Source organism: Phoca vitulina, unplaced genomic scaffold (genome assembly GCF_004348235.1).
Source record: "Phoca vitulina isolate PV1807 unplaced genomic scaffold, GSC_HSeal_1.0 scaffold20, whole genome shotgun sequence".
Lineage (NCBI taxonomy): Eukaryota > Metazoa > Chordata > Mammalia > Carnivora > Phocidae > Phoca > Phoca vitulina.
In genome coordinates this window covers 24,194,512-24,207,846 of record NW_022589723.1, presented here as the reverse complement: position 1 = coordinate 24,207,846, position 13,335 = coordinate 24,194,512, and the positions used below count along the sequence as shown (strand labels likewise).

Genomic DNA, 13,335 nt, shown 5'->3' with positions numbered 1-13,335 from the left:
GACCCTGGTACTTGCTGTCAGCCTGTTTTCGATCAAGAGAGATCATGTGTCAACTCTGATGGTAGGAGAACACATTTTAGTTTAGGAACAAGGAATAAACAGGGCGTGTCTGTTTATCCTTAATTATGAACGCACTTCCCATGTTGCCTTTTTCTGCAAATGGGCAGGCTGGATTTCTCAGAACATCACCATCTGCAGGCATATTAATTCTCCCAGTGTTTACCACGGACCCGCTCCCATCCTTCTAATTTCAGAAACTGGTTCTGGGCATGAAAGGTCACCGCGTTCCACTTCCTCAAGCAGCCTCCAGCCATTCACCTTGGCTGTTTCTTGGTGGACATGGAACCAAGCTCTGGAGAAAACAAGGGAGTTAAAATAATGGCAGAGTCAAGATTCCTGTCGGATGACACATTTATTGAAAGGCAATCCTGCTTTATCCAGTTCACGTACATGGAGGTAGCTGCCCACAACATCTCTTCCCCATGACAAACCAAAGCAATCAAACATCCCCAAAGCTGAAGCACAACAGAATAAAGCTTCTTGCATTTGTCAAAGGACACTCCGAAGCAGGAAAAAAAAAAATTATAAAGATATACGATGATTGTCTCCTCGGCATTGCATTAGGCCACATATTGGTTTATTAAATAAAATATTTTCTTTTTTTTTTAAGCTAGCTAAATATTCTTGAGTAGGGTTAGTTCTTAAAATAATAAACAGGAAAGAAAATGAGTATATAATAAAATCAAAGAATGATAGCATGTCGGAGCTGGAAAGGACCTTGAGCCATGGTCCTCATTGTATTCCAGGCAATCTTGCGCTCTGAGAGCACACGCCCCGCCCCCCATCAAGGTCACCCCCGTCAAGGTCACCAGGGCAAGAAGAGTGAGGACTTGAAAACATCTCTCAAGGCCCAGTCCGATGTTCTTCCCACCCTGCTACCCCGCACGCCTCACCTCCAGCACCAAGCCCGTGTAGGCTGATGCCTTTGTTAACATTTACAACGGCCCATCTTTTACCGTGAGGATGCAACCCTCTGAACAGGGATCTCTTTTCTCTTTCCATGGGCACTTTCGCCTCTTGCAGCCAGCCTCCTGGTGACCACGAGGAACTGCCAGAAACAGTGACTTTCTCACAAACCCCAGATAGACACTCGCCCCACCCCATCCCTCCGCCAAGTTCTTGCACCTCTGACCTTCTCCTGTCCCACCTGCAGTTATGAGCGGGCTGAGGCATTTGTGGGCAGACTGCTTGGCATATAGCTAATGACAGTGAGTGGAAGCAGCAGGGAAATCAGAAATATAGTGAGGGTCGGAGAACCCCCGGGGAATTCCAGTGAATCAGGCTTGTTGTGTCCCCAAGAGGACAGAGGCGCTCCAGGGCTGGGTACGGAGGGGCTAGGCCTCGGTGTCCGTTTGTAGGACTACTGTCCTGCACTCTAGGAGGGCATTTGGGTCTGTTTCATTCACTGCCGTATTCCCAGGGTCAAGGACTGTGTCTGACACATGGTGGACGCCCAATCAATATTGGCTCAGTGAATGAATGGCGAAAGGGAGCAATCTCTCTGCACCTCAAATGAGTAAGCAGAGGCGAGAACCACTCCAAGCCAGCAGAGGTGGGGCTGTCCTGCCTCCAGGAGCCTCACCTGTTAGGGAGGCAGGGGTGGGGTGACACCTGCCCTAAAAGCAGGCTGATCACTCTGAATCCTGTTCAGTGGGCTCTGAGCCCTGGTGTGGCTAGGGCACTGAAGCTCCCTGCTCCTCACGGTAACTGTCATGGAGTTCTCTGGTCCACGGGCTCCCCGTCTCTTAGGATACCTGGGGATACTGCCGACCCAACTGAACACGATCCTCTCCGCCCCCGTATATAGACACATCCTACGAGGTTCTCTCCCTGGCCGTGGCCCTACTGAGCTGCCTGCTCTACACCCTGGCCCTGACCTGTGGGGGCCCGGCTGTGCCTGGACAGGGCCTCTGGGCATCCATGGGACCAGTGGCAGTGGGAGGTGACACCAGGAAGGCCAGGAGGAAGTACTGGGATACTACAAGACTGCAAGTTCCCAATTCCACATTCCCTGTAATGCTGCCCCAGCAATGTGACCTCACCCAATTCCGCATCCTTCGTGCCTGGTGCCGGCCCACGTCCCTCCGTCCCAGGAAGCCAGAAGGAGCCTTCCAGTCTGCACCTCCTGACTTTTTTCCCCTCACTTTCCTGACATAAACTCGAGATCCGGCTCAACATACCCCTTGTCTACACATCCCCCAGCTTTCACGAACTTCCCTCTTCCTTCCTCCCCACACACACGGGCCCGCTTACCCCCTCTCCTCCCTCCCCCCATGACCTTCCTGGACACCGCCTGCCTCTTCCTCACACCCTCCCACTCCCTACCCAGCAACCATCGGCCAGAGGAGGCTACCTGGAGGCCTGACGTGGGTGGACAAGAGGAAAGGACCAGTAAGAAACGACAGGAGGACCCCAACCCTCCAGAAACCACATGATTCGTCGAAAACCTTATTTACGAGTCTCCCCACCCCAGCTGTGGAAATGAAATTGCAGTTGGTGACTGGGAATTGGTCTCAGCATGGTTCAGAAATTGTAACAACATTCTAGATAAAATAAGTAGGCAGGGCCACAGATACCCATGACCTTCTGACTTTCTCTCCCTCCGTAAGTTGTTCACCAAGACCACTTGAATTTCTCTTCTCGGGATTAACTGTCCCTTTTCACCACGACAATTCCTCTTTTCCAACTCTGATGTCAAAAGTAGTCTGTATTCTACCCTCTCTCTCTCATCTCTATGTCTTCATCCTTAAAACCTCGTAGCTCCATGTTTTAAAAAATAATAAGACAGATGTGTGGAGTTTACGAACAAGCCATCCTACAAGCTTCTGTAACATTCCACAGTGGAACAGCTGCAGCCCAGGAGAATCTGGATTCAAATATGTACAGTCTACGGCATCATCTCCTCCCCCGCACAATGGCTATTAAATAACAACTAGTAGCCTTTGGACCCTTCTCCTTGGCCAGGGTGGGAGGAGGGCGCAGGAGCACCGTTGCGAACAGTGCGGCAGACAGCTATGCAGAATCCGGGCTTCCTCCCGCTGAAATAGAGCCTCCAAACCCACAGTGAGTGCTGGTTCCTATGCCTCAGGCGCCAACCTTTAAACTGCTACCTGTCCGAGCGAGGAGAGGTGCGCTACCAACTCAGAGACCCCGGGAGGAATGCAACGTGGAGGAGTCGGCCTGTTCTGTGAGGAGGAGGTGCACGGGTCTTGGGTCTCGGCTCCGCATAGACGCTGCCTCTCCTGCTCTCCGCTGCGGGTGGCTGGCTGCCGGGCCCTGCCAGGCATGACGGGCCACCGCAGCCCCAGAAGGGGCCTCACATCTGGCTGGTGGCGGCGCTGTCCTTGGGGAAGCTGTGGCTCAGCGGCACCTCATGGAGGCTCCCCCCGTCCGTACTGAGGTCATCATCGTCCGTGTCGTCCAGCACCTTGCTCGGCAGCTTCTTAAGTCTGCCAAAATAACAGGGGGCATGTGTCCCGGCCCTGGGCTACAGTTTGTCTCTGATCGGGGATGAAGGAAGGGTCTGGGGTTCCCATGTCTCCACCCCTCTGGCTGCCACGGAAGCACATGAACCGGTCTGCACCTGACAGTTCCTTCAGCAACAGGGAGCAAACTGCCTGCAGGCGGCCGATGTTGCCAGGAAGGGCTGGACGGGGCTGGGACAAGTTCAGTAGGGCTGATTTTTCCTTTTGCCTCAAGCTACGATATGTCTCGTCAGGGTGCTGTTATTGACCCCATCTTAATTAAAAATTTTGATATTTTGTTTACCATGGGTTGTTTGCATTCACTTTATATAACAGCGCATGAATTATCTATCTTGATTACTAAGATTTTTGTTGCCGCCTTAAATGGTGCACCCTAATGCCAGCCCTGGGGCCAGGCTCTTAATAGACAGGCCCTATTTATAGGATTCTCACCGGGCTGGGGTCTTCTGTCCATTTACAAGAGAACCACCTGGGCTACCTGCATAGTCAGCCTCTGAGAAAGGCTCAGCTCTATGGATGAGCATGAACTTAATCTCACCCTGTACCCCAGTGACCCTGGGGCAGGGAAAGTGACCCCCACCCCAGGCCCCTTCCAGTCACGGCAGGGGGGCTTTAGAGGCAGCTCTCTCCTGAGACCAGGCCCAAGAGAGTCTAGTCTTCATGGGGATATGAAGCCAAACCTTACCTTATTTCTCCCTAAAAGCAGGACTCCTAAGGGCTGGTCTAGAGGCTGCCCCCTCCAGGGTGGTATGAGCTAGGTCTCCTGCTCTGAGCCTCAGTTTCCCCTTATGGACAAGAGGGATGGAATCTGTCTGGCTGACAGCAGGGGACTGGTATGGGGATGACACATGTGGGGTGGCCGAAGTGGATGTGGCCACTCTCGACTCTAGGATGGGATAACCCCGAGAGGCGACAACAAGGAACTGGCCAGACACCAGCACTAAGCATGCCCTGACAGTGGCGAGCTCTCCTCAAGTGTCAGGGGGATCACGGTCCCTGCGGGGCCGCCACGCTCGCCCACCTTAGGTCCTTCTTCATGGCATTGAGCTGTCCCTGCAGCTGCTCGTTCACGTCCATCTGCTCCTCCAACTCCCTCTGCAGCTTCTTTTTAGAACTTTCTAGTCTGTCGATCTCCTCCTCAGCCTCCTCCACTTGCCGCTTCATGGCTTTCAAGCGCAAGCTCAGCTGCATTGGGAGAGAAGGCAGGTTGAACGCCGGCTGGTCACCCAGCCCAGCGGGGATGGAGAAGAGTCCAGCACAGAGAGGCCTGCAGTCCAGCCGCCGTCCTCCCCAGGCGACCAAGAGGTGGCAAAGGGAGCAACTGGTCTCAGCTCCGGGGCTGAGGGTTGCTGAACCCCCTGCTAAAGTAGGCGAGAAAGGCCCCATTGTTCTACAATGTACCTGGGGAGAGGGGAAGACAGGACTCAGTCTCTACAACTCTATCACCCGCCCGCCTGGGGCGGAAAAATCTGAGAATAAGGGTCCCTCACCTGGTCCTTCTGATCAGTCAGCGACAGGTGCTCATCATCCACCTGCATCACCAGCTCCTTCACCTTCCGCTCCAGCCGGCGGTTGCTGAGCTGGAGGCTGGCCCGGTCCCTAGAAGGGCAGGGGGAACAGAACCGAGGACCCTCTCATCCAGCCCCACAGGAGGCCCTGGCCAGGCTGTGGAGGCAAGGAAGCTCCAGCCAAGCGGCCTGGTCAGCTCGTGGCTTAGGGTCGGAGACACGCAGCGGTCAGCCCGGGAAGAAACGGGGGCTCCATGAAGGGGAGCGACTTGCCCGAGGCCGCAGAGCCAGCGACAGGCAGAGCTGGGAATGGAGCTGCCCTGCGTTCTTCCAGTCCCAAGCTTTACTTTGTAAGGCAGAGGGCCCCCGACTGCCCGAGTATGAGCGGCGTGGGTCTACTCCAGGCTGCTCCAGCCCAGCCCCAAAGTGCTACTAGGAACGGATAATGTACAGTGCTACATGCACGCACACCTCACCCCTGAGGGGCCAAGAGTAAGAACGGAGGCCAGTCAGGCTCAACTGGGTGCTGGCTGGCCCTCGGGCTATGATCTTGGAGCCAGATGCAGAGAATCTCCTGGAAAGGAGGGAGGCCCTCTGATCCCAAGCGTCTTCCACCCACTGTGGGGGTCCTGCCCATTTCTGAGCCAGAATACCTCTAATACCTCTGGCCCCTGGGGTAGAGTGGACCCCCTGCCTCTAACCCAGCTCCAACTCAGTAGCTGATGAGGCAGCCTGTCATACCGAGGGGTGGAAAGGAGCAGCCAGCGCAGCGCGGAAGCTGTGGGCTCAGGCCTGGGACGCCTGCGCTATATCCGCTGGCCAATATTCAGCCCGGCTACCTTCCCCAGTACTTACTGGCACCGGTCTTGCTTTTCTCGCCTATTGTACTTGCTCCACCTTCCTCACAGGAAGGCTCATAAGGACAGGAAGAGGCACAAATGGGAACGTGCTCTGCAGTGTGGACACCACTGCTGACCGGGCCTCCGCACCTCGGCTGGCCGGGCTCACCTCTCCTCGCTCTCCAGACGGTCCTCCAGCTCAGCGATCCTGGCCTCCAACTGCACCACCAGCCCCTCTTTGCTGGACCTGTAGGAGCCTTCCAGGTGGATAATCCGGCTCTTTAAGTCCTTGTTCTAGAATCAGACAGGGATGCTGTGAGGGGTTGTGCGTCTGCCGTGCTCTGTGCAGGGCAGAGTACAGGGTGGAGCCAGCACGTGGTCAGCAACTACGATGAGCCCGCCCTGCACACGGGATGCATGGCCCTGGAGGACCAGGGGAAGCCGGGCATGTCTCTAGGGAAAGGCCTTGCACTCCACTCCTGGCAGGCTGAGAAGAGATTCTACCACATTCCCTCCTGAGCCCAAGTGAAATCTTTGGCCGTCGTAGGACTCCTGGATGTCAGGCAAACATGCATGGCCTTGTTTTTGTGTAAACCTATGCGGGGGGAGGTGGGGATGGCAGGAGAAACAGGCTCCTTCACCAAGATCATATAGGATATTCAGTGAAGAATTTACATGAATAGCATGTAAAAGAAACGATTCCAAAACAAAACAAAACAAAAAAAAGAAACGATTCCAATAAGCTCTGTTGGCAACTCATGGCCCCCATTTTTCATTCCCTTTATGTCAGAATTTAGCCCTCTTAGGATCTAGAAGACGCCACCTGCAATTCCTCCTCCCTAGCTGTTCAACCTCCAAGCAGATTTAATATTCTTGGGAAAACCTCTCTGGAAAAGGCCTTCAGAACACCTCCACCTCTCAGGTGAGTTAGGCCCCAGAGTTCTTGGGGTGCCATGCAAAGGAGACCCCACCGAGGGGGTCTAATCCAAGACCAGCCTCACCTGCCTCTCCAGAGAAATCTTGTCACACTCCAAGTCCTGCTTGACAGCTCTCTCCTGCAGGAGCTCGCTCCTCATCTGCTCCATCTACACCAAGGAGAACAAAAGCCCAGCAGTTAGAGGGCCTGTCTCTGTATCCTTCGTGTTGATACGGTCCCTGGGTACCGAATTCCAACCACCAAGCCAGCTTCTCTTCATCATGCCATCTCCTCTTGGGGGCAGGAGCTGTTTCTTAGATATTCTTGGTTTCGTGATGATTGCAAAGACAACGATACAAACGACGGTAACGGTCATAGCAAACCCTGCTGTTATGGGCTGAATGGCTGGCCCCCCAAAAAGATACACTGAAGTCCTACCTCCTGGTACCTAACATATGACCTTATTTGGAAATAGGGTTTTTACAGAGGTAACCAAGCTCAAATGAGGTCATTAGGGTAAGCCCTAATCCAATATGACTGGTGGCCTTATAAAAAGGGGAAATTTGGACTCTGGGACAGACATGCAGCCAGAAAAGACAGCCACGTGGAGAGAGACACAGAGACAATGCCACGTGAGGACAGAGGACTGGAGGAAGGCATCTATGGTCAGGGAATGCCGAAGAGCCAGAAAGCTGCCCGAAGCCCGGAAGAAGCAACAGAGAATTCTCCTACAGGTCCAAAGAGAGCAAGGCTCTGCTGATACTTTGATTTCAGACTTTTGGGCTCCAGAGTTATGAGATAATAAATTTCTGTCCTAGGCCACCCCATTCGTGGCACTTTGTTACAGCAGCTCCAGAAAACGGAATCACCTGCTTAGCACTCCACAAGCACTATTACTGTCCCCACAAAAACCCCAGGAAGTAGGTAATCCTATCTCTGCAGAGGGCACTGGGGTGTAGAGAAGCTCATCAACTTGCATGGTGCTCAACCATCCCGGCCACCTCGCCCAACTCAGAGGATGTTCTCGGGGCACAGGACTTCCAATGCTAAAACTGAGCATCCGGGCATCATTCGTCCGGGGATGATTCAATGATCCAACTTGCCCGAGATCTACACAACTAGTAAGAGGGGGAGCGAGCACTCATCTGAGTTCCTGACTGCTTCAGGGTAAGTTCAAACTTTGGGAAAGGCTTCTACACTTAGCATATTTCAGACGCTGCTAGATTTCTCCCTTCATGTACCAGAAACAAAAGTCAGCAAGAACACTGGGCAGCTCTTGGTGACCTGGCAAAGGCTAAACGTTACTGAGGATTTCGTCTATGTTAATAGGAAATGAGCCTTGGGGTGCCTGGGTGGCTCAGTCATTAAGCGTCTGCCTTCGGCTCAGGTCATGATCCCAGGGTCCTGGGATTAAGTCCCACATCGGGCTCCCTGCTCTGTGGGAAGCCTGCTTCTCCCTCTCCCACTCCCCCTGCTTGTATTCCCTCTCTCGCTGTGTCTCTCTCTGTCAAATAAATAAATAAAATCTTTAAAAAAAAAAATAGGAAATGAGCCTGGTGGAGCAGTACCCAGAGAGAAATCCCATAGCCTGCCTCTGTTCCCCAATCCCCAGCGGGTTTTCAGCAGCAGTGACATGAACCCCAGACCCTGTTCCCAGGACTGTCCAGCAGAGGGCAGCCTGAAGAAGCCGGGAAAACTGACCGCGTGAAGCAGTAAAATAAACCACCCCTTCCTTCATAAGGTTCAGCCTGGGTAAGAGGTGCACCCACGAGTCCCTGGATGCCCGGGGTACACCTGTAACAGTCTCACTGGCCTGGTCTCCACTTGCATTTTCACCACCTGCACAAGCACCTGAGTAAAGGGAAAGCCCACCCCTCCCCCACCCTCTGCCTGGAGAGCAAGACCTTGCGGGGTGAGCCAGGGATAATAAGAGGAAACGCTGGGACAGGCTTGCATCTGCTCCCATCTCCCGCTGTCCCTGCCACAGTGCATGCAGGGAATGACAAGCAGCGTGGTGTGGGTGGCCCAGAGTGGGTGACAGGGAGGGCTGAGGAATGAGGCTGGTGATGGGCAGGACCTGGACCTGGAGAGGCTGGGACTCTGCCCACAGGTGAGGGAGTATCTGTGTGGTCAAAACAAAAAAAACGCTGACATTTTTGCATTTCTGGCCAGCAGGCTTCTAAGTCAAGGGAATTCAGAATTCTACAGCAGGGGACACTGACGCCCAGGGCAGCGATACATGTGACCAGAGAGAGCACTAGAACCCAGGCCAAGCCTACTCACAGCCCACTACTCCGCCTGCCCTGGCATTCTGGACCAACTTAGTGCAAAGGCCTCACACGGATCTAGGGTTCAAATACAGCGGTCATGTAAAAACCAAGACCTGGGAAGAAGGCAATCTCCTTAGGGCACCCTTGTATGCTGCAGGGAAAAAGTGCCAGCAACGCTAAGGGTCAGCCGGCAGAGCAGGGAGAATTCCGTCCGTGGCCCGGCTCCCACCCCGCCTGGCCCCAGAGCCCTCGAGAATCACCTGTTACAGAGGTGCTGGAATATTCCTGTAACTGCCACATGAGCACAAAGTCCACAGCTAACGAATGCGGGCTCACAGCCCCACTCTGAGCACGGCCTCCAAACCGGCCGACGCAGCACACGGAGCACGGAGGACGTCAGCACGGCTGGGCCACGGGACTGCCATGTGCCTCCCGGGGGAGAGTGTTCTGTTCACCAGAACACGGTTAAACTGTCACTGTGATGGGAAGTCATTCCACAGCCAAGCAGCGGAGGCCTGGCTTCTCCTCTGGCTCTGAGTTCACTTGTGTGTGACCTCAGCCACCTCACCTCCGGGATGCAGACTCATTTCTAACACAAGGCACTTGAACGAGATAGCCTGTGAAGGCCCTTCGAGGTGGCCGGTCACACAGTGAAAGCACATTCTGTGGGTGCAGTGTGGCTCTCCCCGCGAGGAAGCCAGAGGCCCCTGCCCCCATCCTCCGGCCAGAGTAGCCGCCCCATCTCTCCAGACACTGAGGAGTGTCCCCAGAAAGGACATGAACGTACTTGCGTGCTGGGGGACAGCTGGTCTTGGAATGATGGGATAGGTGACAGGATGGGTTCGCTCCTTCGACGTTAGCAGCCCTAGGACACTGACAAAGACCAACACGGGACCTGCCCTAACTGTAGCCTCGTGGGGGGACAAACGAGTAAGTCCCATATGTGTGGCGCATGGCAGTGGTCACAGCCCAGGCATAGAGGGCCAGGGAAAGGGCCCCTCAGCTGTGACCCACCTGAGAGGCCAGGCTCAGGCAGGGTAGAGAAAGGGGCAGGAGAGGGAACACAGCTTCCCAGACCAGGGCCACCAGTGAGTCAGAGTGGGAGGTAAGCAAGAAGATGGGGTGCTCGAGAAACAGAAAGCACTGGACTAGACACGCAGGGGCAGGAGACAGGCAGGTTAAGAGAGAGGGGACAGGGAGCAGTCCCATGGGGCCTGTTACTACATGGTGACCAGAGAGCTTGGATTGCACTTACTGAAGGAAGTCTTAAGCATTTTTACAGTGCTGTTCCTTTAGTCCTCCATCCCCCACCCCCCCGGAGGAGGTAGGTCCTGTACCAGCCCCATCTACCCCTAGAGTCCAGGAGAGGCTGCAGACAGGTGCAGAGGTGGGATGGCACCAGCTGAAGCCACGGGCCTGATGAGCTCCCCAAGGAGAACTGTATGAAGAATGAGGAGACCCCAGAGCTGTGCCCTGCGGAGCACTCCCCCTAGGGGAGACTGGGACGAAACCAGGATACTGCCCTGTCCCGTAAGCCAAGAAGGGTGAGGACTGAGGAAGGTCAGGCAGAAGGAAGCCTGGGGAAAAGCACCTGAGCTGGACAAGAAGTCGGCTCTGGAAGGCTCGGCAGAGAGGGGAACCCAAGTGCAGAAACTGGGAAGGTGCCGGGCACGAAGAGGTGGGAAAACGCCTTTCCTTGAACTCCAGCGGTGACGAGATGACAGCTACAACTGGAGGGCTGGCGATGTGAGGGCCCCAAAGAGGGCTGTAATAGAGGCGCCCCACACCTATTAGCAGGCGAGGTGAGAATCACGGAGAAGGGAAAAGTTACAGACGCTGGACAGTAACGAGAAGGGAGTTGAACAGGGAGACTGTGTATGGGGAGGGACAGGATGTAGGCCCGGTGCCGGGGGCAGCATGGAGTGGGAGAGAACTTTCTCTGAGCCTCTGAGAGACAGCATAATGCAGGACTTAAGAGAGGCAGGCTCCTGTAGCTCAGAGGCATGGGAGGGAGGGAAAGGGGCGAAGGGAAGGGAAGGGAAATTATTTTTCCAAAAGTGGGGGATAAGGAAGAACTGTGGGCTTGTAGAGAGAGAAAGAAATTTAGAAATTTAGTTGTTGTGAGGCATTAGGCTGAAAAATAGCAAAAGACAATAAAAGGCCGGCAGAGCGGAGACAAGGGTGTGGTTGTAGCTGGATATGGCATCTGCTTTTAGGGGGTCAGGTGGTGGTTTCTGCAGCTGTGCTCCAGGCCTGAGGACTGAGGAGGGAAACATCAAGAATCAAAAGCCCCGGGTGACATGCCCGGGGCGACTGCGAGTGTCCTGGGCACGTCTGGGCCCATCAATCCTCCTGCCACTCTCTGAAGCAGATGTTATCACCCCATTTTCCAGGTGGGAGGTTCAGGAACGTTGGAAGCAGCTTTGGGATTCTAGCCCAGGCTTTCTGGCTGAAAATCATTCACTCCTTTTCTCCCTCTCGGCAAACGTGGAAGACGCAGGTCTCTCAGTGAAGGGCAAATCGTACAAGGCGAGAGCGTTCGGGCGGGGACTTCCACAGTGGAGCGAGGCAGACAAGCTGCAGGGAGGGGCTCCAGGACCACCAAGGGGCCATGCAGCGCTGGGCCCAGACAGGACTTCAGGAAAATCCCTGTGACTCCAAGAAGCAACCAGTGGCCAAGTCTAGCTCCCTCAGTGCCACTGACTGGAAAATCTGGGTCCTGCCAGGACACGGGCCTCCCAGTGCACAGGAGGGCTCAGGGGGGCAGCATCCCAGAGGTCTCCTCAGGTTCAAGACCTCCCTGGAGGGGCACCTGGGTGGCTCAGTCGGTTAAGCGGCTGCCTTCAGCTCAGGTCATGATCCTGGGGTCCTGGGATCGAGCCCCATGTTGGGCTCCCTGCTCAGCAGAGAGTCTGCTTCTCCTTCTGCCTGCCGCTCCCCCTGCTTGTGCTCTCTCTCTCTAACAAATAAATAAATAAAATCTTAAAAAAAAAAAAATCTCATTGCTAAAAAAAAGACCTCCTTGGAGAGCCCCAGGCAAATGGTGATGCTCCAAAAAAATCCCAAACAAAACAAAACAAAACAAAAAGTCATTATTTATACTCCCCTACATCCCTTCAAAAGATGGCTATTAAAATGGAAGTGCAAAATAAATCAGAGTGAAGAACAGGAAGGAACAAATGTGCAACCATAAAACTTAACAGTTACTGTGACGGGGCTGTCCATTTTTTCTTACTCTTTCGCAAACCAGGCCTTTTAGCAGGCATGCGAGGCTTCCTTCAATTCTTCAAAAAGGACAGCCTGACAGAAAATTCCAAAATAAGTCCACTACATGGAGCCTTATACAAGGAAGACCTTGTGAAGTGACGGACAATGCTCCCAAGGCTGGGTTTTACCGTAAACCAGAAGTGCTTTAGCCCTGTCAATACAGTGATCCCTAGGACTGGCCCAGTGACTTGAGCCCACACTGGGAGAAGAGAGGAGAGGTGAGAAAAGAGGAAAGGGGAGGGGATGGGAGAGGGGCGAGGAGGGGAGGGGCAGGGAGGGGAAAGAAGGGGAGAAGAGGGGAGGGGAAAGGAGAGGAGGGGAGAGAGGCAAGGAGGGCAGGAGCAGGGAGGGGAGGGAAGGGGAGAAGAGAGGAGGGGAAGGGGGGGAGAAGAGAGAAGAAGGGAGGGGAGTGGAGGGGAGAGGGGGGAGAAGGGGCGAGGAGGGGAGGGGAGGGGCGGGGAGAGAAGGGAAGAGAAGAGAGCCGCTGGCTTGGCCAGCTTCCTCCTGTGGACCAGAGAAGTAAATCTGTGGCTGGGAAAACATTTCTTTTATATAAGCTTAGTGCTTTACATGTCGTTTACCCTTCAACTATACTAAATAGACCAAACAAAAACTTTTCCAGTCAAATTAAAAACAGAACAGGAGCTGAAGGCAACAGTTTATCAGAGCTGGATTGAAGAAATGCTAAACCCTGAGCATCTTGATCGGAAAGAACAGTATCAGATTCCAGTGGGTTTTATGTCAGAGGCACCCATGACCTGAGCCAGCTCTCAGGATGAGACTCAGCAGCCTTCCATGTTAATGAGAAGCCAGAGATATTTATGATCGCTAATAACAATATTTCGCCCCATCACCTGTGTTTACCATTGGGCTGTAGAGGGCCTTGGGACCTACACTCCTGGCTGGTATTAAAAACACCAGGAAGATCCTCAATCATAAGAGAGGAAAACCATTATTAACCAACTATACACATTGGGTTTTAAGCCGCCC

The 13,335-nt window shown here is 54.0% G+C and overlaps 1 protein-coding gene across 2 annotated transcripts in view; it reads right to left on the bottom strand.

Annotated features, from left to right (window-relative positions):
• Nucleotides 1-129: 129 nt before the first annotated feature.
• CGNL1 (cingulin like 1) overlaps nt 130-13,335 on the bottom strand; it is a 115,375-nt gene continuing 102,169 nt past the window's right edge. Inside the window, exons 14-18 of one of the 2 annotated variants that reach the window (XM_032417277.1) lie at nt 6,894-6,977; nt 6,062-6,186; nt 5,036-5,144; nt 4,567-4,730; nt 130-3,509 (exon numbers count right to left, since the gene is read on the bottom strand). In XM_032417277.1, the coding sequence (XP_032273168.1) occupies nt 3,377-3,509; nt 4,567-4,730; nt 5,036-5,144; nt 6,062-6,186; nt 6,894-6,977 (615 nt within the window). In that variant the 3' untranslated portion in view covers nt 130-3,376. The remainder of the gene's footprint in view (nt 3,510-4,566; nt 4,731-5,035; nt 5,145-6,061; nt 6,187-6,893; nt 6,978-13,335) is intronic. The other variant, XM_032417276.1, reaches the window with a different exon arrangement.